This window comes from Pangasianodon hypophthalmus, chromosome 24 (assembly GCF_027358585.1).
Source record: "Pangasianodon hypophthalmus isolate fPanHyp1 chromosome 24, fPanHyp1.pri, whole genome shotgun sequence".
Taxonomy (NCBI): domain Eukaryota; kingdom Metazoa; phylum Chordata; class Actinopteri; order Siluriformes; family Pangasiidae; genus Pangasianodon; species Pangasianodon hypophthalmus.
Window position 1 is genome coordinate 10564966 of NC_069733.1, and position 27526 is coordinate 10592491.

At 37.9% G+C, this 27526-nt stretch overlaps 3 protein-coding genes across 3 annotated transcripts; 1 reads left to right on the plus strand and 2 right to left on the minus strand.

The window, feature by feature from the left end:
* Window positions 1–1862: 1862 nt before the first annotated feature.
* si:dkey-245n4.2 (uncharacterized) lies at window positions 1863–12792 on the minus strand. Its single transcript, XM_026931088.3, has 6 exons — window positions 12572–12792; window positions 12251–12451; window positions 10301–10762; window positions 9920–10009; window positions 7276–7366; window positions 1863–7036 (listed from the first exon to the last, which is right to left on the minus strand). The coding sequence occupies exons 2-6, from the start codon at window positions 12306–12308 to the stop codon at window positions 6829–6831; spliced, it is 909 nt and encodes a 302-aa protein (XP_026786889.3). The 5' UTR covers window positions 12309–12451; window positions 12572–12792; the 3' UTR covers window positions 1863–6828.
* A 1718-nt stretch (window positions 12793–14510) lies between these two features.
* On the minus strand, window positions 14511–17137 carry LOC113537161 (uncharacterized protein C2orf81 homolog). The gene is made up of 4 exons (XM_053229227.1): window positions 16963–17137; window positions 16417–16658; window positions 15518–15712; window positions 14511–15379 (listed from the first exon to the last, which is right to left on the minus strand). The coding sequence occupies exons 2-4, from the start codon at window positions 16651–16653 to the stop codon at window positions 15143–15145; spliced, it is 669 nt and encodes a 222-aa protein (XP_053085202.1). The 5' UTR covers window positions 16654–16658; window positions 16963–17137; the 3' UTR covers window positions 14511–15142.
* An 85-nt stretch (window positions 17138–17222) lies between these two features.
* On the plus strand, window positions 17223–27048 carry wdr54 (WD repeat domain 54). The gene is made up of 10 exons (XM_026931399.3): window positions 17223–17343; window positions 20247–20520; window positions 21332–21394; window positions 21480–21546; window positions 21620–21676; window positions 21772–21899; window positions 23971–24071; window positions 24897–25059; window positions 25153–25227; window positions 26235–27048. Exons 2-10 carry the CDS (start codon window positions 20287–20289, stop codon window positions 26364–26366), a joined length of 1020 nt encoding a protein of 339 aa, XP_026787200.1. The 5' UTR covers window positions 17223–17343; window positions 20247–20286; the 3' UTR covers window positions 26367–27048.
* Window positions 27049–27526: the final 478 nt, after the last annotated feature.

Consider the following 27526-nt stretch of genomic DNA (forward strand, 5'->3'; position numbering starts at 1 on the left):
GTTCACACCATTTGAATTTTTTATTCATTTAAGCAAATTGCACATGTTTTGGCATATGTTTGCAAAAGAGTAAGTACAATTGTCTACAATTTGCACAATAACTAAAAGCACATGGCTTGCTGTTCAAAACTGATGAGTTGGTTCGCAGTGAAATTGTCATACTATTCACAACTTCTAAACATTCTTTCATCGTGTGAGCCATCGAATGCAAAATGATTCATTCACCTATTAAAATCTGTCAGACATACATGTATATTCCATAAATATCTATGACATGGAATGTTTGTGATATCTGCTAAATCAGCAGATGACTGGCCATAGTAATGAAATAGGAATCACAATCTTACCAATCAACCAATTAAGTTTGGAAGCATATATACAGAGCTTGCCCACAGCACAATCACTACCATTTATGAACATGGAGGAACATCACAACCCTGAACAGCAGCTATATGCTCGTGTAAGAGAAATAAGATGAATTTTCTGTTTACATGTAACAAACTGCTACAAAAATAAATCTACTGTATACATATAAATGTGCATATTCTTTTGCTTTGTACTACGGTATTTCCCAGTAAACTTTTACCTGCTGTTGAAATCTCTATCTAAATAGCTCAGTGTGATACACGATAGCACTCAACTGGACAAAACTGACCTTCTTGTATAGTATAGTAAGCAGTCAGTGTCAACAAAAAGTAGAACAAAAACTAAATTTGTATATGACAAAAATTTCCAGGGTTGACTGCCATGGTGAAAAACATCTAAACATTTTGACCAGTACGGCTCACACGATGACAAAAAAAAAAAACTTCTCATTTTGGTGGCATTGACCAATTTACTGACACAATAACTAGGTTTTGAAGCATGAGTTAAATGTTTTGGGTATACATAACATAAAACTGTTATGACAATTGAAATTTCAGTTTAGAGAATGTTAAGTCTGTTTCAAAAAATTAGCCAAAGCGATTGAGAAAAACTGTAATTCTAGCATGTGACACAGAGTTTGGGTGCAGGTGAGCTGTCTGTCCAAAAAACCCTTTAAAGCTCTTAATGAAGTCCTTGCACTGTGGCATAGTGGATTCTACAGCCACTGGCACAAAGCAAAAGTGCGCATTTGGTGCTATGAGTTGCCCAGCACTGTCTGATCCTACATTGACTGTTGCTGTTGAAGGAGTGGCTGGCATGGCTGACATGGCAAGTGGCAACTGCAAGCTAGAAGGGAGCTACCCAGATCCATTTACAGATATTGCTGAAGTCAGAGCTGAACATGGCAGTCCAACTACAAACCTTTATTGGCCATGAGCTTCTATGGTCTCAGCTCCTGAATCGATTTCAGCTGCCAAGTTATTAATTTACCTAGAAATGAACTCAGACTTCTATGCTTATCAGTTAATGTCAGGCATGGGTGTTGGCATCTAGAGAGCTGTTCAACCTGCAGGGTTGACTCAGATTAGACTCTGAATCAGGATCTGTATCTCCCAGTCAAGCGCGTGGTGTCAACATTGACATCATAGCACAGTCAACACAGGGAACGTCTAATGCATGTAAACTGCTCTAAATTGCCCCTAAGTGTGAATGAGTGTGTGAATGTGTTTATGCATGGTGCTCTGCAAAAGTCTGGCATCCCATCCAGGATTTATACTTGTCTCATTCCAAGTGTTTCTGAGATAAGATCTGGATCCAACATAAACCTAACCAGATAAAGCACATACCATGATATATATGTGCACACACACACTCACACACACACACACACACACACACACACACACACATATATATATATATATATATATATATATATATATATATATATATATATATATGCGTATATGCATACGTATAATGTTAGTAATGTTTTTGCTTGTATTTCCTCATTTGTAAGTCACTTTCGGTAAAAGCATATGCTAAACGAATAGATGTAAATGTTACATAAACATATTTCAGGTGTGATCCTTTCATATATGCTACAAGAATTTATACCACATCAAGTGGTTTTTTAATGTAAATTGTTATGTCAGGTTGCATGATTATCACCCTGTGAATTTGGCATACAATTTTACCTTTAGTCAGTTGCTTAACTGTCGCCACTGATGTTTGAGATTTTAATATTGTACAAGAAAAAGAAAATGGATATCTAAGGATATAAAAAAAGAAAATGAATATCTAAGGATATAAAGTGGAAAAGTGGTTCTGTTGGACAAGCTTCAGCTGGTGCACGTGTCCTAAAACTGTCTTTCAGCTGAAATCCCAAAATGCTCACAGTGAAGCTATCATATTTTAGTCTTATTGACATAATGTTTGTGTTGCGTTGCCTTGTGAAATTGAACTCCAAGGCCATACATAAGAACCAAATGTCAAGATTTATGATGCTTGCTTACTTTTCCATATCCACTTTGGCTGAACGAATTCATTCTTTTGGACCCATAAACAGACGTGGGCATCAGGACGTGTCATGTTGTGGTTACTTACAGAAAGCTTGTCTAAAGCATGTTATTACACAACTTTTAATCAGCTCTATATTGTTTCCTGCTTTGCCCCATAAAAGGCATTTTAGTGGGTCATCCTCCAGTAGTAAACTCTCAGGCCAAAACTCTTTTATCCTTGGACACCTAGAGGGTGGTGGTCAGCCATATGCTGGCCATATGTGAAAAACACAGACCTGGAAATCTGTAGTGAGGTAAAGTCCTGAAATATGTTTCCAAAGTCATGAATGCCAGGCTGTAAAACTCCTTTCATCATTTTACCTCCAGATGGAGAGTCTACATTCTGACAGAATTCCTCTGGATTTCTTTTCACTACCATCCAAAGAAGTTGGCCTCCTGCATAATTATGGCTCATCAGAACCATGTGGCACAAACCGTATGTTAACGTCTGTCACCTTTTGTCATCTTCTGCTTCTTCATAACAGTCGTTTGCAAAGCTTCCTCAAAATATTTAAATGACTACTCATGTAAAAAAAAAATGTCTTCATCTAACAGTGGACAGACTTTTGGGTGGAGAAAAGTCATTTCCTTATCAGATAGCTGGTCTCTTGGACAAATATTTGAAGAGAAGAATAAAAAGTAGGAAAAAACCTAGTTATGCAAAAGAAGAATAACATTAAAGAAAAGATAGATTTCATCTAAGACAAAAACAGTGTTGTTTTGTTAAATAATGGAAGCACCTTTTTTCTGGAGAAATTATTTGTCCGTGTATAAATCTCCAGTGAGCAAAACCAATATTGTGTCTGTATTATTATTATTATTATTATTATTATTATTATTATTATTATTATTATCATCTGTGTCCTTTCAAGTCCAAATTATACCTATAACATATAAACTGGTAATATTTGGGAAGTAAACCCATTTTCACCTTCCTCAGTACGAGCACTGCTTCCACAATGAATCACTGCTTTATACAATTTTTTTCCCTGCTAGCTCTTCTCTAAAAACCACTTCCACCTAGCTACTTAAAAATTTGGAAACCAGCACAACCGTCCATTATTGTCCCTTTTCTCTGAATCCTCATAGCGTATTCCTTGAAACAAACTATTTCCTAAACCCATTTAGGCTTTAGCTCTGATTATATCGTCACTCTGTGCTGTATTTGTGTCAAAGGTCAGGCATAAATGAAAGGAAGCATTATCAGATGTTCTGCCCCAAAGTAACCAACAAAAACCAACCAGCTGCGACATGTTTTGTAGATCAGCATCAGACGACCTCAGTTTTGACAAAATACATGGAAAGCCAGTGTATAACGACTCCAAATTATAGCTATACCACTAATCTCCAGGGTTGAAAAGAAAATCGAGTGCGTCATGGCAGCAGATATGTATACAGAAGTAGGACAGTCTCTACCCTATAAGGCTGGGATCCAAACAGCCCAATTATTTGGGTGGAGACATTCTGTTATGTTCTCTTATCAGGACGCTTTGCCCTGTGAGAGAGCACATCCTCACTTAGGTTGCCACATCACCACCATCAATCCACCAATCTACCATTAATGCCTAGAAAGCTTCCGATTTAGATGAAAGATTTGCAGACAGTAAGTAATATTGAGCAACTTAAGTGGTTTGCTTTGGGTTGTTAGCCCGCAAATGATGTTTACACTGACAGTGTATGGTAATTAAATTCTGCAAAAAGTGCATTAGGGAAGGTATAAAAGGAAGACTGGATTTATATGAGCTGTAGTTAGAGCAGCTGTGCAATACAAAAAATCCAGAAAGTCACTGTGATTGCCAATTTCTTTGCACTATAATACAATAAAAAAACTTGTAAACCAAGAAAGTAAACCTTGTGTGATTTTGTTTCATTTTGCCTAATCCCTATACTTTGTGAAGCCATTTGTGTCTTTTTTTTATTTGATAGAGCAAAAAAATTGTGGCAAAACAGGTTTCTAGAGGAAACTCTTCTCGCACGCACAGTTGCAACTGATCTCACTCAGAAAGCTGCGTCTTTGTTCAGACTTGCAAACATCAAGACATAGCTTTCCTTGAGTGGTGTACAGGTGTGTCTTTACATTCCACTTCAACCCTGTTTCCCTGTATATGAATTTAGCACATGGGGCTGGGATCCCACTCTGAAATTAACAAGACTGGTCTTAACACGCAGCTGTCTAATTCCAGAAAGATCTTGGAAACAGTAACCAAACAGAATACAAATACCTGCACAGCTTTCATTCTGTATTAGTCCAACTTTATTCACTCCAAAGCTCTTATACATGCAGGTATATCTATCAAGATCAAATCAAGGATAAACATTACAAAAAAATTACGAGTAAACTATAATTTACCTAGTCTTATCTTTTATCCTTGTCTTACTCATAATCTCTAGATGGTCAGAACTGTCTGTTAGCTGTGTATCCTTTAGGTTTCACGGCAATTATATATTAAAGCTGCTTGAAACACTTATCATATTTTCTGACAAGCCCAGTTGCTACCAACCACAGTTCAGTATAATATTGAGTAAGTGCTGTGATGAAAGAACTAGATAAACAGACAGAGTGGGATAAAATTAGACAGAATTAGATAAATATCTTCACTATAAATACATGTCTATAAATAAAACCAGGCCTGGGGAGGTGATGGTCTGTTCTCATTGAAAATAAGCTTCTTTCACAAGCACTGAATTCTGTCCAGATACAGAGCGAGGAGGGTGGAGTGCATAAATAATCATAAAAATAAGGAATCTTAACCTGCACTCTGAAAACATTCATTATTTTGTTTTCAATGAAAGTAGTGAAGAAACAGCAGCACTTATGACGTTTTTCCTACAAAATTAAAACTCAATACTAGTACTAGTCAGTTTTGATCTTATGATTCAACTCCTTAATGGCTTTCTAAGAATTTCACAGAGCAAGTTAAATACATATTGATGAAAATCCAAAATAAATTTAGCTATAACTTTTCAATTGGCCTCCAAAGCCAAGGCTGAAATCATGCATTTGAATGGAAAGGTCTGTATCTGTGAAGATTGGTATAATAGAGGAGGAACTAGGCATAAAAAAGCTAAAATAACTCATTATGGATTTAATGGTTTCTTTTGGAAAAAAGGGACGCTTGAACAGCACACGAGCAAGAACCTGCCTAACTTAATGAAGCTGTTGGAGAAAATTAATACACACAAATAAAAATATAGCTGACATGACGGCCTGACATTAATATTTATTACATTCTAAATTATACGAGTCATTGATTATTGCTTTGATTTGTTAGTAAATATATTATAGGCTTCTCACACTAACACAAAAAAGCTGCACACTAACTCGTGAACAGCTACACCACCCTGGTCTAATGTATAAATGAGACAAAAGAGCTTGCTTGCAATATGGCAGGTTGGGACTAGTTCAGGCATGAATGCCTTCAGGAATGAAACTCATTGTATTAAGCCTAACTTGCCTCTCGTTGAATTCTGCTTCAGTGTGTGCTCGGACTTGTGCACGTGGATGCAAGTGCAAAACAACAATCCTCATGCTCACAAGCTGGGTTTTTTTTCCAGCTATCTTACGGTATCCACTACATATCTGTTTACATTTTCCTGCCCTGTCAAAGCACATGGTATCACAAAATCTTAAACTTTCTTCTATGCAAACACTGTCTCATGACTGTTCTGACACACATGGACACACAGGGCACAGGGCCATGCATGCACCTCCACCCAAACATCAACTGATTCTGATTCTATCATCTTGAAATGGAGCATGATGGGCAAAGCTTTTTCTAAGCAAAGAGGTCAGTTATTATGATTGATATATATAATATATCAATCATAATATCATATAATTTCTTTGGCCAGCATTTGTGCATTCTGCATTCGAATAAGACTATGCATGAACTGCAATGGCTGTATGAAAAAAGAATAAGACTATGCATGAACTGCAATGGCTGTATGAAAAAAGAATAAGACTATGCATGAACTGCAATGGCTGTATGAACGAACTGCAATGGCTGTATGAAAAAGGAGAAAAACACTGCATGCTTAAGAGCAGCACAATGCATTAGTGCCAGCATTTGTGCATTCTGCATTCGAATAAGACTATGCATGAACTGCAATGGCTGTATGAAAAAAGAATAAGACTATGCATGAACTGCAATGGCTGTATGAAAAAAGAATAAGACTATGCATGAACTGCAATGGCTGTATGAAAAAAGAATAAGACTATGCATGAACTGCAATGGCTGTATGAAAGACCTGCAATGGCTGTATGAAAAAAGGAGAAAAACACTACATGCTTAAGAGCAGCACAATGCATTAGTGTGAAATGCAGCAGATGAGGCTGCAGATACAGTAACAGAGCTGGGAGTATTACAGCATTTATGTTGCAGTAAGGCTCAAATCTGGCACTTTAGGAGGTTTGGTAGGTGTCAAATAGCGGCGTAACAGTGCCATCCTTCCATTCAACCAGGATCTCCCCGTGCCGAATGGACGGAGAACGGGGAGGTTTCATGGGGTGTTTGGTGAGAGGAGCTCTTTCGCTGGAAACCGGAGAGCCAGGCTGACTGGCTTCGCCACTGGATGTGTATGACTTAAGAACCACAACAGTCTTCTTCCGCCTGCCAGACAAATCAATGAAATTAGAAGGAAGGGCTAGAAAAACAGGAATGCCATGTACAGTTTTAAATATGATAGTCAACACATTGTGTCTCATTGTAAATAAGGTATTGCATAATGGCTGCTCATGCTCAACAACAAACTCATGCTTCTGAAGAAAACTCAAAATAACTGTCAACACATCAGTCACACATTATGTGAAGTAATAAGAATGAGAGACTGACAAAGGAAGTAATCTCACCTATTTTGATAGATGTTCAGGAAGAGGATGACCATCCCAATGATGAGGGCAAGGGAGCTCAGGAACAGCATGGTCACCTTCCACTCCATTCCTTTTAAAGACACATACACATAGTTGTTTATCTGTAATTTGGCATTTGTGGGTGACGTGTTCTTGTGCAGGGGTAAATTGAGATTTATGAGGTGTGTGTGTGGGGATGTGGTCTACTTCTTGGTTCATGGGTGCCAACACTGGGACTATTTCACATATATGTTATTATAAGGAGCTGTTCTCACAGATATTAAAATGTGATTAAAACGAATTTTCAATACATTTTCAATACATTTTCTATCCTTAAGTCTTAATCTAAACTTAACTATAATTAGGTCACAAAGACATAGCTGCAGGGGGATCCTGAAATATTTTACGACAGTTAGAAATGCTTATTCGTGGGTGGTTAACATAACACACATACAGAGCAGCTGATTATAGCCATCAGATAACACTGTTTTGCACAGTTATTGTGCTATAATGATGTTCATAAAAGGTCAAACAAAACACTTCCCTTACTTTGTTAAATCACATTTAATGGCTACAAACCACTATGGTAAGAACCCATTGGGGAAGTGGTGACTCAGTTTTGAGATATAGCTCAGAAGGCCGTGAGCTGATATTCCAGCATCACCAAGCTGCCAGACTTGGCTCGTTGATCAGGACCCTCAGTTGCATCCTGCCTCAGTTTTAAGTCACTTTGGATAAAAACATTAGCCAAATGAGTTGAACCGTTGAAGGTTTAACCAATAGCAGGGATTTTTCCTGGTAGATCAGGTTTTATAAGGCTAGATGTAATTTCCGTCATATAATTAGCATGTCATTTTCAGTGGAACAGTCATACAGGTATTTTATTTCCAACAATCAGTGGATAAACAAGATAAGATTGGCTGATGGTAAATCACGCTTCTACTGCTGTCTGGAACTGTACTTATCACACTTGTAATTGTGATTTTATTTAGCATATTTCCTCAGTTGCCCTTAAATTAATTCCTGGCTATTCCACTGTTAGAATATCAGATCCTATAAGTGTTAAAGATTCATTGTTTGTGAGTTCAATATCAAAATTATATCAAATGGTCAAATGTATATCCAGAGCATTTAATGAGTGCCTTCACTAAAGAATTTTTTTTTTCTATTTTACAATTTAAAAATGAAAGCAGTTGAAGAAGTCTGTTTAAACCTATGTGAAACTGTATTACATTATTATTATCATTATTATTATTATTGTGTCATGCAATGACATATAGAGATTATGAATTAGTTGACTGAATCCTCCTGAGCTGCTTCTTTTTAGTTTTTAGCTTTTGTCCTCTTCTGCCCCCATGTGAGCATCAATAGAAATGTTGCCACAAATCATTTTAGTTCTCCGCAATTCTAATTTCAGGCCCAGGCAGCCACAAAACATTGGAACGTATAGATGAGTTTATTGAAGCTTCATGTATACAACCAACAATGATAAGAAGGAGATAATCTATGATAAACAAAGACAAATGACAAAAATCATATCTTCCATCACATGATGTTTCTGAATTAGGTGTCTAATGCAATGTCACTGTCTGTATCTGCATCTGTTTAGAATTCCAAATAATTCTGACACACACACACACACACACACTTATACCCCTAGAAACACTGGAAAAAAGCCAGCAATGTCAGAATGGTGTGTGAAATTTGGCTCTGACAGTTCCTCAACCTGAGTTACATCACTCAAGTTCTCAATTGGTCTCCATTAGAGATGTGCCCGGACTCACACAGTTATTCCTGCTCACAGTTATTATTCATACCTGCCCTTGACATTTTATAATGAATTTAGGTGGTCCTAATTCCCAATACATACACAAATTAGACAAGTAGTCTAGTTGAAACCACCACAACCCTGACCAGGGAGTTACTAAAGATGCTGTAAATGCATCACATTTTGTCCCGCAAGCTTCTCGCTCACGTCCACGTGAAAGTAAAAAGCTCCCACTGGCAAAACACTTGTGTTGAATCTTGTGAGACCCCTGTCCTGATACATACCTCTAGTCTCAACCAGATGCCCTGTGAACCTTCATGGCAAGCTTTCTAAAAACTATCTGCATCTGTAACCATTTGTAGCCATCTCTGGTGGCTGAGAGTGTGAGACAGAGCCTGAAAGTAGGACCGTTAGCAACCCTGATACTAGCTGTGGTAAAAATATCTGCAAGTGAGCTAGCCTGACAGGACTGCAAGTCTAGTCTTCAAATAATGATATTATCTAAGCAGTTTAGACCATTTACAAGCTTGTCTCCTCAAATTTACTTTGTTTTTCATGCTAGCATAAAAGTCATCTGTCATCAATCTGTCAAAAGCCCTCAATGTGATTAGCAAAGTCAGTTACTTCTCACTGCTCGATCAACTACAAGTTCCCCTGGAGATTTCCTTTCTTCTGATGGTTTCTTCTCTACAGTGACAACACTAACAATGTTATTTGTGTTTGTTTGAAAAAATCCAACATCATAAATGGTAAAATATGACACAGATAATCTGATCTTGCCGAACTTCACTACCAAAACTCGCCAACCGTAAAACATTAGTGACCTTAAGAGCTAAAAGTATGTTTGTTTGTAAATGTTTTGTACAGTATACTCACCATACTCCATGCTGAAAGGATTCACAAACGCAGTGGTGAAGTGTGAAGGCTGGGTGGGTTTCGGAGCATCCAGGTCCACGTTTACTTGAGCTAATCAAGATGACACAATATAGCATTGCAGATAACTAATTAACAACATGTTAAAATAATTACAGTAAAACTACCAAATAATCAACCAATGTACTGAATAGAAAGCAAAGTCATAACGATATGTCCATGAAGTTAGAACCTACTGATGTTTTCCAATGTGTTAAAAATTGAGCTTTTAGTATAATAAATGGATGGAATACTATGTTTCAGCTAAGTGGAATGATGGTATAGGATAAAGTTTAAAATTCCCACATTAAGGAGGACAATGGCACCATGACAAGGCACTCTTACGCTGCCACAGGCGAATTTTAGCAATAATTTTTGGTTCTATCTTCTCAGGCTCATTCGGTGGCTCCTCACACACCATTCGCTCATTCAGTGTCCTCCACTTGGCACTCTTCCCTCGCTCCGTGGAAAGAAAGATATCAGAAGAGTCATAGCGCACACTCAAATGGAAGCCCTTGCCGTACAATGTGAGGTGGCCCTTTTTTGAGCAACTCCAGGCCTGAGTCTCATCATCTTCACCTCGGCATGCTAAGGAGCTCACAGTTCCCTGATCTTGGATCTTGAGAGCTGTCAAGCATTTTCCCATGTGTGGGTTCCTTAAGGAGCGTGTCTCAGGGGTCCAATGCCATTCCTGAAAGACTGAACCTGGTTTACACTCCTCCAAAGTCACCTTTTCATTGCCTTCTCCATCCTGCATCTGCACACACTTTCCCAATAGCTCATTCCTCAGGTTCAGAGCTGCTACCTCTAAAAGAGGAAGAGAGCATAAGGCTTGAAGCTAAACGAAGCAGCTTTAAAAGAAAAAATGAAATTCTATCACTTGGCTACTTGATGCAAAATATGGCAAGAAAACTAAAACATGTTGTACGTGCATCTTTATATCCCATAAATAATAGAAATATATCTACACCTGCTCATTCATGCAATTATCCAATGAATTATCCATTTTTTTGTGAATTAAAGTGGCCAGGAAGTGTATTTTGTTTGTCATATTGATCACATTTATTCATTCATAGCACTTTTTTACTTCTTTACTTTTATTTGTAGCAGTGAGAAAGAAATCATATGGCTTATCTTTGGTGAGAACATGCATGACTTCAGTCTCCCATCTCTCAGCTTCACTCGCCAACTTATTTTTCAACATTTTTGTACATAAAAAGTCACTGGACATGTTTCTAACGCATTAATAGACACAGATCATACATAGCAGACGCACATCCATTTTAACCAGAATGTCAGTCCACGAGGTCTCTGTCAGACTTGTTTAGCCCATTCTGGCATGTTTTTTTGGGTGATGGTACAAAACCTGAAATCCATGCAGACATGAGAAAAACATGCAAAACTCCACACAGACAGTAACCCAAGCTCAGGATCAGATTCAATATAAATGATATATGAAATTATTTGTCATATTCTTACAATAATTTGTTGTAATATTTACTGTTGATATTTAAAAAAATCATTAACAATCTGGCAAACATTTAGGGTACCTTTTTGACTTACAGGTTTTTAACAAAAAATAAATAAAGTAAATAAAATTGTCAGTGCTGTGCTCAGGAACTGACATGAGAGGACAAATGGCACATGTTTGAACAGTGCTGTGCTAAGATACAGTCTTTGTTTATATACTGGATTAAGCTGCCTTGGGCAGGTTAGATTTTTCAGATTAAGTTAAAATGGTGATGTATGCTGGTGGTGGCTTGGTGATTAAGGTTCTAGCCTAGTAATCAGAAGGTCATAAGTTCAAATCCTAGCAAAACAATCTGCCACTGCTGGGCCCTTGAGCAAGGTCCTTAACCCTTGCTGCTTCATAGGTACTATTTTTTATTATGGCTCAGATATGCAAAGGGAGGAATATCACTGTACCGTACACACATGCTGTACAACCAGTGTCCTGGACATTTTTCGCTTTTGGTGCTCTTGAGTCTGTTCATGCAATCAAAACCTTCATGGAAATCTCTCCACCTCAACCTGCAGTGTTGGTGAATCATCTCTGAGGCAAGTTCAGTGTGGAATAAAATGACTGATTACAGCACAGGTTCCCAGCCCTGGTCATGGACTGCTGTGTCCTGCACACTTTAGTGTTTTCCCTGCTCTAACACAACCATTCAACTCCAGGACAGCTGTTAATTCAGGACATGGGGCTCTCCAGGGCCAGGGCTGGGAACCTGTGGATTACAACATGCATTCAACACAATCACCTCATCTCTTATACAGTTAGTTGTTTGTTTATACCTTGAAGGAAAACTGTGGTGAGCGTGAAAGCGCAGATCCTGATCCAGGGTCTGTCCATAACAGCGGTGATCACAAGTCCAAATCCAAAAGACGGAACTTCCCGATGGGTAACTGCAGTTCAACACCGACACATCCACTGCCTCAGCAGGATTTACCACAAAGCAAAAGACGCTGTGCTTTAAAAGGACTAAACAACATTTTCTAGAGGGGGAGAAAGAGGAGAAAGGAGAAAGATAAGCGATTTATGGCTGGTGACAGCAAAAGCGCAGGACTCGGTAGAGAATACTAATTAACAAGACATAATAGGAGACGATAAACTACCTTTCAGTGTGTGGGAAAAGAGCACATTCAATAAAAAAACAAAAAAACAAGTGGGCTAGACCTGTTCACCAAAACAGACTTTTTAAGTAAAAGTAGCATGAGTTGTTCAAACAGGCAAAAACGCCTAAACGCAAAACGCATAATCCACGCATGATGCTGCGGTAATAAAACTGAAAATAAAATATAACGGAATGCTTCTGGCGCAGTTTGGAGAATAAAGACAACAGCGCCCCTACAGGCCATAACATCTACTACAATTCCAACAATAACTATAATACCAGCTACAACAACAGCGTTGAGGAACTGTCACACTGATCATCCGGGAATTTCATCATTTCTGCAGTATATTTTACCAGATTTAGTGTTTCATATTTTTTTCTTTTACCCACTGATTTCTCTGATTTCTAAAGTTGAAAATTCATGTATGAATAATTAGGGTGTAACAATTTGATTTCACAATCCGATTTACTTCGATTCTCAGAATATTTATCATTTTTGTCTGTATAAAACTAAATAAATCAAAAACTGCTATTCACTTTATCTTAAATGAATAAATATGTTTATATTCTCCCAAATTCTCCCAAAAATCTAACTGAATAAACAAAGTCTCTGTCCTAGGGAAAATGATCAACTGAAACATAATGAGCTTCATAGCAGTGCCTGAGGCATAATTTTAACCATAAATAGAGCTCCAAAGTGCAATTGCATTAGATGCATAATTAATAGAATGCTGATATTGCTGATTTCCACATGCAAATCATCACATTTTTGCATTGCAATACATCATGCAATGCAGAGGTTCTGGACCTCCAGCTGCAAAACAAAACCTCCAAAACCTTGAAGGCCATCACTGTAATTTACTGTGAGTTTGGGAATTTTTCCTTGTATATAGCCAAACAAGATGATACCAAAATGTTTCTGCTCTCATCAAACCTAAATACAAGATTTCAACTGTATTTCCATTGACATTTTGTGAAGTTGCTGTATTTCATATATTTCAATATTAGCTTCTCTACTTGCGTAAATGGAAAAATGTTCTCATTGTGTGATTTAAGTGATTTATCATACATAAGTAGCTAGGTGAATGCTTTTATTGTTAGGTTACACTGAATGGTTGTTATTCTGTAACAGCAGCAGCATCAAATATAGCCAGTGTTCACTTAGGGTGTTTTGCATGTTTTATGTCATGCAAACAGTTTCTGAGGGCAAAAAAATTGTCAGGTCCTGCTGGTGCTGGTTTGAAATCTGAGTAATAATAATAATAAGAAGAAGAAGAAGAAGAAGAACAACAAGAAGAAGAAGAAGAAAAGTATTAATTTTGGTGATTGTAGTCAAGCCTGATTTGGCCGTTCAGTTGAATTGAGTGTTTATAGTAATCTGGTTAATGTGTTTTTACTAAAATCCAGTAGTCCAGAGTTTGAAGGCTGTACTTTTGTTGCTGGAATGTTAAAGGGGGAAAGCTGTGCCCTCCCCTTGTTCTGGCGCCAATGAGTCAGACCATTTTCCTGAGGAAAAATAAATCCCGCTTACATTCAGACTGTTACTTAGTTGAACTAAGTAATATAGTCAGTAATTTATATATTACATAGTGATATTCATACACCAATGCCAATATTAACAAAAGTAAAAGTGTGAACCATTTGAGTGAGTGTACAAAACTGTTGTCCTTTCATAGTTTTAAGCTCTTTGCGCTACTGAAAAGAATGAATGCCTTATGGTCGACCTCCTACATGGTTCTAACAATTAGGCCTTTGATGGGGGAGTTTGGCAAAATATGTATCCGGAGTCTTAATAGACTTCAGATGTGTTTTGTGTTTAATGGTAATACATATTTATTTATGTTATAGATGCAGTACATATCTACTATATATGTATGCATGTATGCATAAATATATGTATAGGAACTAAAAAGAGGCTTAGAAATAAAAATACATACAGTATATAAAGCAGTGAAATGCTTTATTACCCAATTTGGGCTATATATTATTAGTATATAAAGTGGTTAATCTGATCCATTAACTTTGAAAAATACACAGCAAGTTGAATTGTTATGTTGAATCTTCAAACAAGCTAAAAGATGGAAAACTATACTGGAAAAGTATATTTTCCGTTTTTACGCAATATCTTATTCAGATATTTTCATTAAAGCAATTCTGTCTGACATATCTACAATTACTATGTAGAAATAAAAACAGCCATTTTGAATAAACAAATATATCAGTAGGTTGTCTGAAACATTAAAAAATAAACTTATTGTCTGTGCATCAGTATTAAATGCTCGTTATTTTGGGAGCCACTTGCTGAGAATTTAAGAACTAAAAACTGTCAGCTAACAGTGAAAAGTTGAACTGTCTCTCATCGGGCCTCTGAACTGAAACATGTTTTGGTTGGCTAACATCTCTTTACTGTAACTAAGAAACTCTTAAACAAGTGTGTATTTCCAATCCCTCTCAAAGACAAAAGTTGTCCTCTGGCATCATTCTTTCTTTGGACAGGATGTGCTGCAGCACCTGGTATAGATCTTGTGGGCTTGTGGTGGAAAAAGTCCAGGTTGTCTTCAACCAATAAGTCCTAATACTGCAATATATTCTGTGTTTCTGGGGGTTTCAGTTTGTTTGGTGAAAGTGTCTCAGGTGGATGTGGGTTTCTTTCCAGTTCCATCTTTGCATGAGACGCAGGGATTACTTTCATGGTCCTGCCGTTTCGTCTTGGTTTCCTTGGGGGAGATTCTGTTTTGTTTATTGACTTGGCCTCCTGCATTTTTTGTAGATCTTTAAGGTCAGCTTCCTGTGCGTCAATCTTAACCCCCTGTTCAAATAATAAAAGATTTAACACACATTACTTTAAATCTGCTACTGATAAAAAAGACACTTAAGTTTAAACAAAAATATGACTTATTCAAAAGGTGGATTTGTCAGGCAAAATCATCAAAGTTTACGTGGTTACCTGTAAATGATTTGAGATTTTGATAACCGGCACACAGCCTTCAGCCCAGGAATCTGGAATTGAAGGTGCAGGCGCTGTGTCTTCCTGCAGGAGTGAGGTTGTGTCTACATCATCGCCTTCATCACGCATAAGGTGCTGCCACTTTGCCAGCTGGAGAACAGTATTCTTTGCCCAGGCCACAGTGAATGGTATTATCTGTACAGAGAAAAATTAATGGTAACTTTTAATCTGTTTTAATCTGTACATATATAAAAGCAACACAGCAGTATATCATCATTCTGACAATATCACATTCCTTCTAGACTGTAATTATGGCTGTAAAACCTCAAAACTCATAAATCTCATAAAAGTGGCCAAATGTCGGATTGGGTGTCCTGTTGATCCACACCATTTCTTTTGATATTAAAGTTGTGCTAATTAAGGAATAAAACATGATTGGGTTTGGTTGTTATAGAAAAATAATCCACAACATGGTGTGATATGTTGCCATCCCAAAGTTGATTATTTTCTTATAACTGCATGGGCCAAAGTATTCATCTTATGGCACAGTGATTTGCCAAAAAAAATTTTTTTTTAATTTATTAATGAACTTCATGCGTCATGCTTTGTATCCATTTATAGTTACATTTAAAGTTATGGAACCTCTGCCAGACAAATGAATTCCTGTTAAATCACTCACATTAGAGCGTACTGTATATAAACTGTTGTTCCCTCACCAGCCTCTCTTTGAGGAGTGAGAGTAAATGTTAGATGGAGCTCAAGCAACTAAAATCACTTTTTTCTTTTATTTTTCAGAAGGTTCATTAAATACATGTAGCACACAATGTGTCGTGAAAAACCATCAGTAGTATTGTTTTGGAATATATGAGGGTTAAAATTCCACCACTGAGATTTATCACCTGTTTCTTAAGATACACTTCATAACACTTCTCCATCACATGGGTCATGAATTCCTCCAGGATATCTGCCACAATTTCCTCTCCTTCCTCCTGAGCTATCATAGTCACAAACTCAGACTTGGTAAGACATCCCAGGTCCACATTGTCCTCCACGTCCTCAGCTTGAGTGGGAGGTGGAGGCTGGGCCGATGTGACACGACCCTTTTCAGCTCGAGTCTTGGAGGTGTTGCGTGACATGGTTCCTAAAGAGTGTTAATACACATATTGTTAATCTGGATTCATGTGCTTACTTTGCCTAGAATACATTACAATATCAAGAGGACTTCTGATTTAATTCTTTTTTTTTATAGCCCTTCCTTAGAGAGGACCATCAAATTATTATTCAAATTGAGACTTATTGGTGTATCAAGCGATTTATTCCAGTGTGGCATGAAGATAGAGCTACTGTAATGATAAAAAAAAAAAATACTTATCTAGCTAGTAAACAATGGACAGTGAGTTATATATCTAGTATATAACTATAATGAAGCAAGTACACTGGCTTACCCTGAGAAAATAAGTTGACACGCTTGTTCTCTTACTTTCACTTTATTTCCAGGAATAAAAACATGTGCCTCCGTTTTCATAAAATGTAAAAGAAAAAAAAACAATAACAAAAGTACAATGTTTACACTCAGGAGCTGTAGCTAGACACTTGTTGCTAGGCAACGTGCTCCTTCAGCGCTCTAACCACTTCCTCGTCCTAAAAACCTCCATATTTTATGCAGAGTGCACTACATAGGGTGGAGAATACATTATTTCCTGCATGTTAAGTCTCTCTACATAAGGGAGTGTGGAGACGTTTGGAACGCAGCCTGAAGACACGTACACGAGCTACGTTTTGCACACGACACTCTCCGTCACTATGGCTGCGGAGGACGCGCAGTGGTATGATCCGCTCTTATCTGTTAGCTCAATGCGAAGGCTGTGGCTCTGCAGTCACTTTTCCGTTACTTATAATGTCTTATCATCGTTATTATTTTAGAAATACTGCTGACAAGATCAGAGAGGTTGTTATTTTCTAACACACAACATGTTTATAAGGAGCGCTGTCGCGAGCTTGGTAGCAAGCTAGCGGTTAGCTTTCTTCTTGTTGTTAAAACGTAGAAAACCCCTCGCTAGCTAACTGCCTCGATTACTGTCTCGATTATTGTCTTGATTATTGTCTTGATTAGCGATGCGCTGTACTCTCATACATGCATTGCTTTGCAGCAGTGGCTTTCATAATGTTTCATGTTTCAGTCAAACCAAACATCATTAACTTAGTCTGATGAAACACACAGCTCTGATCTCAGACACATTTCCTTTCCTTGTCACTGACTTGCTAGTTTTCTCAGCTGTATTTACATCCACAGGTCTTTTGTTGGACGACTTTAATAAACAAGTACAAATAGAGGCACTACAAAATGCATAAAGTGTGTTATAAGGATTCATAACATAAAGGCTAAAGACTAGTCCATACAAATCCTGTAGCTGGTCTAGATAGTGACTAAAAGGACAAACTAAAAACCTAAATGTATAAACAATAAACACAAATGCAGAGAAATACAAAGCAATTTTATCATCTAGATATACAGTTACAGGCTGTTGCTCTCAGGGCTGGGCGATATGACAATCATATAATATTGATATCTTGATAAATAATGTCACAGTGCTTTTATGTGATATTGTGGATATTGGGGTATCCATCCATCCATCCATCCATCCATCTATCCATACAAACTGACTTGAAGCAGGTGATTTGATGTTAACATTCTGTACTTAATCTTTAAATTTGTAAAAATGTTTTTTTTCTCCATTTCAAATATGTTTTCTTCATTTTTATAACTAATATTTTTAAACAGAAAAATAAAATTATTTTATTATTGTATTTACATATTTACATTATGTAAATCATTGAACATGATTTTTTAAAATGCAAACATCTGTATCATGACACATATTGTGTGTAGTAGAAATGCCTGAAAGAATCATGATATGATATTTTTGTCATATCGCCCACACCTAGTTGCTATACACAGTCTATCTGCCCTCCTCCACCCTGTCCATTTATGGAACGCAATCACAGATATTATTTAGTTGGAAGTCTCAACTAAATAAAGCACAGTGACACTGACATGGTAGTGTGGTGGGGATATCAGTGTATCCCAGCAATGCTGAATGTTTTAATCACATCAAAGTCACTGCTGGATTGATTAAGAGTGTTCCAGACAGAAATATCAACCTAAAAGTGTCCTGTGATTAGAAAATGAATTCCTAATGATGATGATGAAGAGCTAGAGTCATCCTCCTAGTCCTCAAATTATTTTCTTGATCAGGGTTAAACTACAGATTGTCCCCTTGGCAGTATTGAAATGGCAAGGCCATTTGGGTTTGAGATCAAAAGATGAATGTGAAACAATAAACTTTAATTTCCTGATATTTACATCTAGATGTGTTAAAGAAGATAGAACAATTAGATGGCAGACCATCCAATTTTTAGGTGAGCAAAATGATTAGAACAGATTGTCTTAAAGTATATTGTCTTAAAGTACACTTTTGTGATGCTTTTCCAGGCTTTTACTGCAGCTTCTTTTAGTTGTTCTTTGTTTTGGGGGGTTTCTCCCTTCAGTCTCCTCTTCAGAAGGTGAAATGCATGCTCAATTGGGTTAAGGTCTGGTGATTGACTTGGCCAGTCTAAAACCTTCCACTTTTTTCCCCTGATGAAGTACTTTGTTGTGTTGGCAGTGTGTTTTGGGTCATTGTCTTGCTGCATGATGAAGTTCCTCCCCGTTAGATTGGATGCATTTCTCTGTAAATTCGCAGACATCATTTGTTTCAGAAGCAGCCATGCAAGACCAAGTCATGCCACTCCCTCCACCGTGTTTAACCGATGATCTCATATGTTTTGGATCATGAGCAGATCCTTTCTTCATCCACACTTTGACCTTTCCATGACCACTGGTAGAGGTTAATCTCGGTCCCAGAACTTTTGTGGCTCATCTCTGTATTTCTTTGTGTATTCCAGTCTGGCCTTCTGATTCTTACTGCTGATGAGTGGGTTGCATTTTGTGGTATGGCCTTTATATTTCTGCTCTCAAAGTCTTCTTCAAACGGTGCAGTGTGATACCTTCACTCCTGCCCTGTGGAGGTTGTTGATGATGTCACTGACTGTTGTTTTTAGGTTTTTCTTCACACCTGTCACAGTGTTTCTGTCATCAACTGCTGCTATTTTCCTTGCCTGTCCTGTTCAATTTCTGGTTGTTAGTACACCAGAGGCTTCTTTTTTTTCAGGACATTCCAAATTGTTGTTTTGGCAATGACTAATGCTTGTGCAATGGCTCTGATTGATTTTCCCTCCTTCTCAGCATCAAAATGGCTTGCTTATGTCCTATAGACAGCTCTCTGGTCTTCATGTTGGTTTATCCTTTTTAACAATAAATACAGTCTTCACAGGTGAAACCCAGGGCTCAAACCAAGAGTAGACATTCAGAGCTATTAATTGTTTAAACAGTCAATCTAACAGGGCACACCTGGGCAACAATATACACCTCAGTCACATGTCAAAATGAGTGAGTTTAAACAAAAGGTGGCATGTTCTAAATTGTTTACCACTTCTAGTTGTAAATATTGGGAAAGGCTGTAATTCTGGTCTGTTGTCTCATATTCACCTTTTGATCTCAAACCCAAATGTCGTCACTGTATAACAAAACCAAAGAATTAGCCTTGCTGTTCCAATACTTTCGGAACAAAACTATATTTGTTTGATTCAGTGCTGAAGACTTATTCTCTGTTTTTTGCTCTTTTCTCAGATATAATTGTATAGGACTGGTTTGATTTGTGGAATCTTAAATGGCCAAAATGTATCATCGGGAGAAGAGCATTCAGCTAAAGAGCAGTGCTTCAGCACTCTACAACAACCTGAGTGTGTTGCGCTTGGCACCACGTTCCCTCACCCATTTTGCTGTTGTGCACGCCAATGTAGTGAACCTAGTGAGTGCTTCCTGGGATGGGCTCAACTACTCACACCGACAGCTGCAGTCCAAAGAGGGCAATGTGGCCACCAGCTCCTCACTCATCATGCAGGTGATGCACACTTTTGACTTTTGTAAGTTATTTGTAGTTAATAATCCTGCCTCTGACAGCACAGTCTTAAATATATTGCATGAAGGGTGTCCAGGTGTGGTGCTGTAGGGCCAGAGTCACAATTTAGAGCTTTCCTTGCTCATACACTTCTGATTTATTACATCAGTTTATGAATAGGTTAAAGGAATCTCCCAATGTTTTTTTTTTTTTAACCTGATCTCTACCTACCTCTGTAGCGTAAGTGAGATTACCATGGTCAACAAATTTGATTAATTTCCCTGTAATCAGAAAAGGACAAAAAAGCTGTTCACTCTAATCTCACTTTGGAAGTCTAAGCTCAGTTGTTGGGGCAGTTTATATACAATTATGCGAAACATTTTTTCCGTAATGTATTGTAACACATGTTTGTAGAAGACTTTCATGAATACTTTCAATTAACTAGAATTACTTTATCAACTTATTGTCCTTATTGAAATAAGTGGCAACAGGTGTATTTTTGAAGGATTTCTAACAATCCTTGTGAGCGCAGCCTTATAAGAAGGAAATCACCAAACTAATGTAGATGATCCATGTTTTTCTCCAAACCCCTGAGCCAGGAAATGAAAAGCTGTAGGGTGATTGTGGATCTGACTCATGTTAGGGTGTGTAAGGTCCCAACAGGAAAACAGAAATGTGCACAGAGGTCATGCGGGCTGGACTTAAAGGCTTGTTCTAGTTAAACCCTCATTTGATCAAGATATAGATGTGTGTGTGTGTGTGTGTCAATATAAATGACATAGCTGAGTCAGACTTTTTGTTTTCCTCTCTCCAGGCAGCTTGGTGTGTTCTTCCATCTAGAGATCTGCTTGTTGTAACTTCTCAGAAAGGGATTCAGGTTAGTCATGCATATTACATATTCACCTACGTAACCACAGTCACCATATTACTACCTATATTCTAAATGTGTGTTTATCTAATAGATGTATGAGTCTGATGGATCCATTATGGTGTACTGGCATGCACTGGACACACCAGAGACACCCACAGGTAACATCATATTCCATTATGATAACAGCATTTGTATATGTCTGTGGTACTCATACCATGTCCTCTATATCAGCTAAGGCCATTTTTGCACGGGGGATTGCTTCTGTGAGAGACAAATACATCTGTGTAGGTAAGTGACCCAAACACTGACTTCTAATTGAAAGTATATGTTCATATCCATAATGGATATCATAAAAAGACGTCTCCATTTCATGTCCCTGTTAGGGGTCTCCTCTGGAGCAGTGCTGGTGTTTGATGTTCCCAGTAAAGGAAGTAACATCACATTGTCTGAGGTCCTGGAGGAACACACTGAGGCTGTCACAGACATGGCGTCTGAGTGTTCAGGCAGTACGGTAAAGTACTCACTCTACACCACCATCAGCTTTTGTGGCTTGTGGAAGTTACTAAGTAACTGAATGTAATAAATTAATGATGCTTTAATGGTAATCTAATGGACTTTTCATTCTCTTGTGCCCCTGGGAAGGGGCTATTCACATTTTCATAATATGTATACACCGATCAGCCATGATATTAAAACCACCTTCCTCATATTGTGTCGAGCCCCCTTGTGCCACTAAAACAGCTCTGACCCAATGAGGCATGGACTCCACGAGATGCTAGAAGCAGGTGGGGCTTCCATGGATCAGACTTGCTTGTCCAGCTCACCCCACAGACGATCGATCAGATTAAGATCTGGGGAATTTGGAGGCCAATTTAACACACTGAACTCTTCGTCATGTTCCTCAAGCCATTCCTCAACAATCTTTTTAGTGTGGCAGGGTGCATTATCCTGCTGAAAGAGGCTACTGCCATTAGGGAATACTGTTGCCATGAAGAGGTGTACTTGGTCTGCAGCAACATTTAGGTAGGTGGTATGTATCAAAGTAACATCGACGTGAATGCCAGGACCCAAGGTTTCCCAGCAGAACATTGCCCAGAGCATCACACTGCCTCCGCCAGCTTGCCTTTTCCCTATAGTGCATCCTGGTGCCATCTCTTCCCCAGATGAGCGATGCACACGCACCCAGCTGTCCACATGACGTAAAAGAAAACGTGATTCATCAGACCAGGCCACCTTCTTCCATTACTCCATGGTCCAGTTCTGATGCTCACATGTCCATTGTAGATGCTTTGGACAGGGGTCAGCATGGGCACTCCAGTCTGCACCTATACAGCCCCATACGCAGCAAGCTGCGATGCACTGTGTGTTCTGACACCTTTTTATCATAGCCTGCATTAACTTTTTCTTAAAAACCAGCATCAACCAGTCGTCTACCCATCACAGTTTGGCCTTTGTCACAGTCGCTCAGATCCTTACACTTGCCCATTGTGGGAACACCCGTAAAATGCTTGCCGATTTTTCCTGCTTCCAGCACATTAACTTAAAGAACTAACTGTTCACTTGCTGCCTAATATATCCCATCCCGTGATGGGTGCCATTGTAACAAGATAATCACTGTTATTCATGTCACCTGTCAGTGGTTTTAATGTTATGGCTGATGGATTTAGCAGCTCAGAATAAGTCTACCAAAACACTTTTTGGAAAAATGCTGAAAAGCCGCCCTAAAAAATTCTTATGTCAGAGTGTGAGACAAAGTGGACATGACAGGGGCATGAAGAGACATCAAACATGTAGTAAGTACATTTGCCATGGCATATTAGTTCTGTAGATTGTCATACAGAATTAATATCCACTATATGGCTAAAAGTCTGTGGACACCTGACCATCACACCCATATGTGGTTCTTCCCCAAATAGTTGCCAAAAAGGAAGCACACAATTGTATAGCATATCTTTGTATGCTGTAGCATTACAGTTTCTCTTCACTGTAACTAAGGGACCCAAACATGTTCTAGCATGACAGTGCTCCTGTGCACATAGCAAGGTCCATGAAGACATGGTTTGCCAAGGTTGGTGTGGAAGAGCTTGAGTGGCCTGTACAGAGCCGTGACCTCAACCCCACTGAACACCTTCGGGATGAATGGGAGCGCCGACTGCACCCCAGGCATCATCGCCCAGCATCAGTGCCTGACCTCACTAATGCTGTTGTGTCTGAATGGGCAAATCCCCACAGCCACACTCCAAAATTTAGTGGAAAGCCTTTCCAGAAGAGTGGATGATATTATAACAGCAAATGGGGACTAGAGTTGGAATGTGGTGTTCAAAAAGCACATATGGGTGTGATGGTCAGGTATCCCCTAACTTTTGGCCATATAGTATACTATTAATACAATTGTTTGTGGTGTTGAGTGCAGCCCGTGTTTGGGTGGCACTCTTTTGAATATGCAATATTTTTGCTTAATTTTCAGAACATTCATATAATAGTAAACGATGGAAGCACAAAATAAATTTCCTTTCCTTTTGCCAGCTTTTACAAACATTTTGTTATTCATGGTAGGAAATATGCCTTGTATGCTCTCTTAGGAGTACATAGCTGATTTGGTGAGTGCTGATGACTCAGGCCTTCTGTGTGTGTGGAAGTCTGGGGGGGACTTCCAGCTTCTCAATAAGATCCCTGGATTTGAGTAAGTGCACAGAAAAACATCTCTGTGTCAAAGTGTGAGGTAAAATAAGCTAGGGGTGATAGAGAGGGACATGAAGAGAAATTAAATATCTGTGATGTGGAATTTTTAATTCTGTAAATTCTCTGAGAAAAGACAGGCAAGTAAGTATAGCAATATCTTGTTAAACTTATTAAATTGTAATATTACACCCCTTTAATCAGAACTTACATATGGACAAATAGCCTAATAGTCAGTATGGTTCCTCATGCATTGTATCATAGATTTTGTTGCGTTTGCATAGTTCCACCAGTTGATGGGGCTAAAATTGCAAAAATACATTTCCATGGCATATTAATTCTGTAACAACCGTAGCTAAAGATAAATAGATTAATTAAAAATGCTAAAATAAAAAAATTAAAGAGCAGTCTACAAATAGATATTACAGAAACAACAACAATAATAATAATCATAATAATAATTATTATTATTATTATTATTATTATTATTATAAACTAATAATAATATCACAACAATATTATTATTGTTGTTGTTTCTGTAATATCTATTTAATAGTAGTTTAATTTTATGACCAAAATCTCAGAGTACTTTAGATATTATCATTATTATTAGTAGTAGTAGTAGTAGTACTACTACTACTACTGCTACTACTACTGTTATATTATTGTTGCTGTTTGTATAATGTATTTTAATATCACACTTACAGTTTTGAGTCCAAAATCTTAATATACTTTACATTTAAAAGAGTAAAGGCAGTATCTTAATAAACTGACTATGAAACTAACTTGCCCAGGTTTACCCACCATTAATGCCTCTTCTTCCCACTAGTACGAGTTGCTCGTCATTGAAGCTGTGGAAAGGCACGGTCATAGCTGCCTATGGCACGGGCCAAATCCGCCTCTACGAGGGTGTCACTGGGATACTGCATGCTGAGGTTAATGCCCATGCTCGCTGGATCTATTCCCTCGATATTGCTCCTTTCACTGGACTGGTGAGAGAAAACAGATCTTGCACATGCCAGTGTGTGTAAACCTTATTTGTACACTGAACCATAATGTGTTTCTTGTACTTGTTCAACTCTAAGCTGCTCTCAGCTGCCGAGGACTCCTTCGTTCGTGTGTGGCATTTAAACCCAGCCCCAGAAAACAACAGTGTGGAGGTAAGAGATGACAGCATAAAAAGACCATACGTATATGAAGATCTCAGTTATCCAAAGCTGTCTGATAGAATGCTTTATAAGAACAGATTAAACCCTGCACTACCGCTGACATTTTGTTATGTCCTGTTAAATGGGAAGAAGAAATACACTCACCAGCCACTTTAATAGGAACACCTGTACACCTGCTCATTTATGCAACTATACAATCAGCCATTCATATGGCAGCAGCACAGTGCATTAGATCGTGCTTATACAGGTCAAGAGCTTCAGTTAATGTTCACATCAAACATCAGAATGGGGAAAAAGAGTGATCTCAGTGACTTTGACCATGGCATGGTTGTTGGTGACGTATGGCTGGTTAGAGTATTTCAGAAACTGCTGATCTCCTGGCTTCACACACAACAGTCTCTAGAGATTACACAGAATGGTGCAAAAAACATCCATTGACCAGCGGTTCTGCAGCAGATGCACAGTACAGCAAACCTTGAAGTGGATGGGCTACAACAATAAAAGACCACATTAGGTTCCAGTCTTGTCAGCCAGGAACAGGAATCTGAGTCTACAGTGGGGAAAAGTTCACAAAACTGGACAGTTAGAGATTGGTAAAGGTGACCATGTGATGTGTTTCCAATTTTCAAATGTTTTGCACAATCTCCAAATGTTTTAAGCTGCTGTCACATCATTGGCTGATTAAATAATTGCATGAATGAGCAGGTGTCCAGATGTTCCTAATAAATAGCCGATGAGTGTATATACTTGTGTGAAATCTTATATGGGACAAGAAAACTTAATAATGGGTAATCACATACACAGATTATATGCATTAATGTTTATGGTAAAATTTACTTAAAATGAGACAAATGAATAAAATGAGACAAAATTTCTCCATGAGTATTTGAATACATTTTTATTTAAAATCATGTGAAATTTTAAAGGGATTTGACTACACTTGGACAAAAACAACTTCATCAGTTTATCCACACTTTTCTCTCCTCTGCCCTGTCCAGATTGAGCACCTTTACAATGAATGTGTGACCGACACTCAGATTTGTGGCGCCAAGTTCTGCGATGGTGACGGCTACGCTTTCGCCGTCACAGGCTATGACCTAAGTGAGATCATCCGCTACACGCAGGCATAAATGACTCTCTCCAATTCTCATGCTTCTGTGGAACTTTTACAAAAGGCACAGCACTTGCCTGGTACAGTTTATTTGTTCGTCTGTGAGTTGGCACATATTACGGGAACATTGAGGCTGGCCAGAAAGACTGTCAGTAGTGCCTCATGTTGTCTGTACAGTATTGTAAGCTGAACGTCAGTTCTACACAGGCCTGTGAATGCCATTGCTTTGCTCTTAGTGCAGCCATTTGGTCTAATTTATTCTTGTCTGAACTTGTTTGAGTGCGACCTTATTTAAAAGATTAGCCAAACTTCTAATCGTAATGTTTCAGAACACAGTTAGTTCTCTTTTGAAGAAGAGAGAAAATATAAGTGGCATGTACTGTCTCGAGTGCATTTTGCATTCGAGTTTGCATTCCCATTAGGACAAAATGAAGAATACAGAGAAACGTAGTGTATAACAACAGGTTTCACAGATGTGCAGATGTTCTTTAGTTATCACAACTAACCAAAATGTTCAAATAGTGGATTTTCAGAAATTAATAACAAAAAAATGATTGTTTGCATTTCCCTATTCATTAACTTGTATGTCCACAGTTTGCCATTATAGATGCCTACAACATTTCAACCTCTATTTTTGTAGATGGATTAACTTTTTTACATTAAAAAAACAGGGGGGATGCAAACTTATATATATATATATATATATATATATATATATATATATATATATATATATATATAATGTATGAATGTATGTATGTATGTATGTATAATGTGTGTGCACATTATATACACACTACAAGATACACTCCAGATTTATGTTGACTGATCATGAATCTTTTCATACCATTTTATATGTCTAAGCTGGACCATATCAGGACAGTTTGAATTTGATTATTTATTATGAATATTACCATGTCAAGAAGTATGAACTTTTTTCCTTAAGGAATTTTGGTGTCTTAAATAATACAGTCTTGTATGCCTATTTGGTTATAATATTGTATTATTAAGGCTTATGTACGGTGAAATATATGTACGTTAATCAACATTACACATTGATTTGTAGTGTATTTTATTAGTTTTTGTTGTGTTTGGACAGTTTCACCAGTAGATGGTGCTAAATTTACCACCTCAATAAAAATATATATGAGATTCTATTAATACACAGTATATGATATA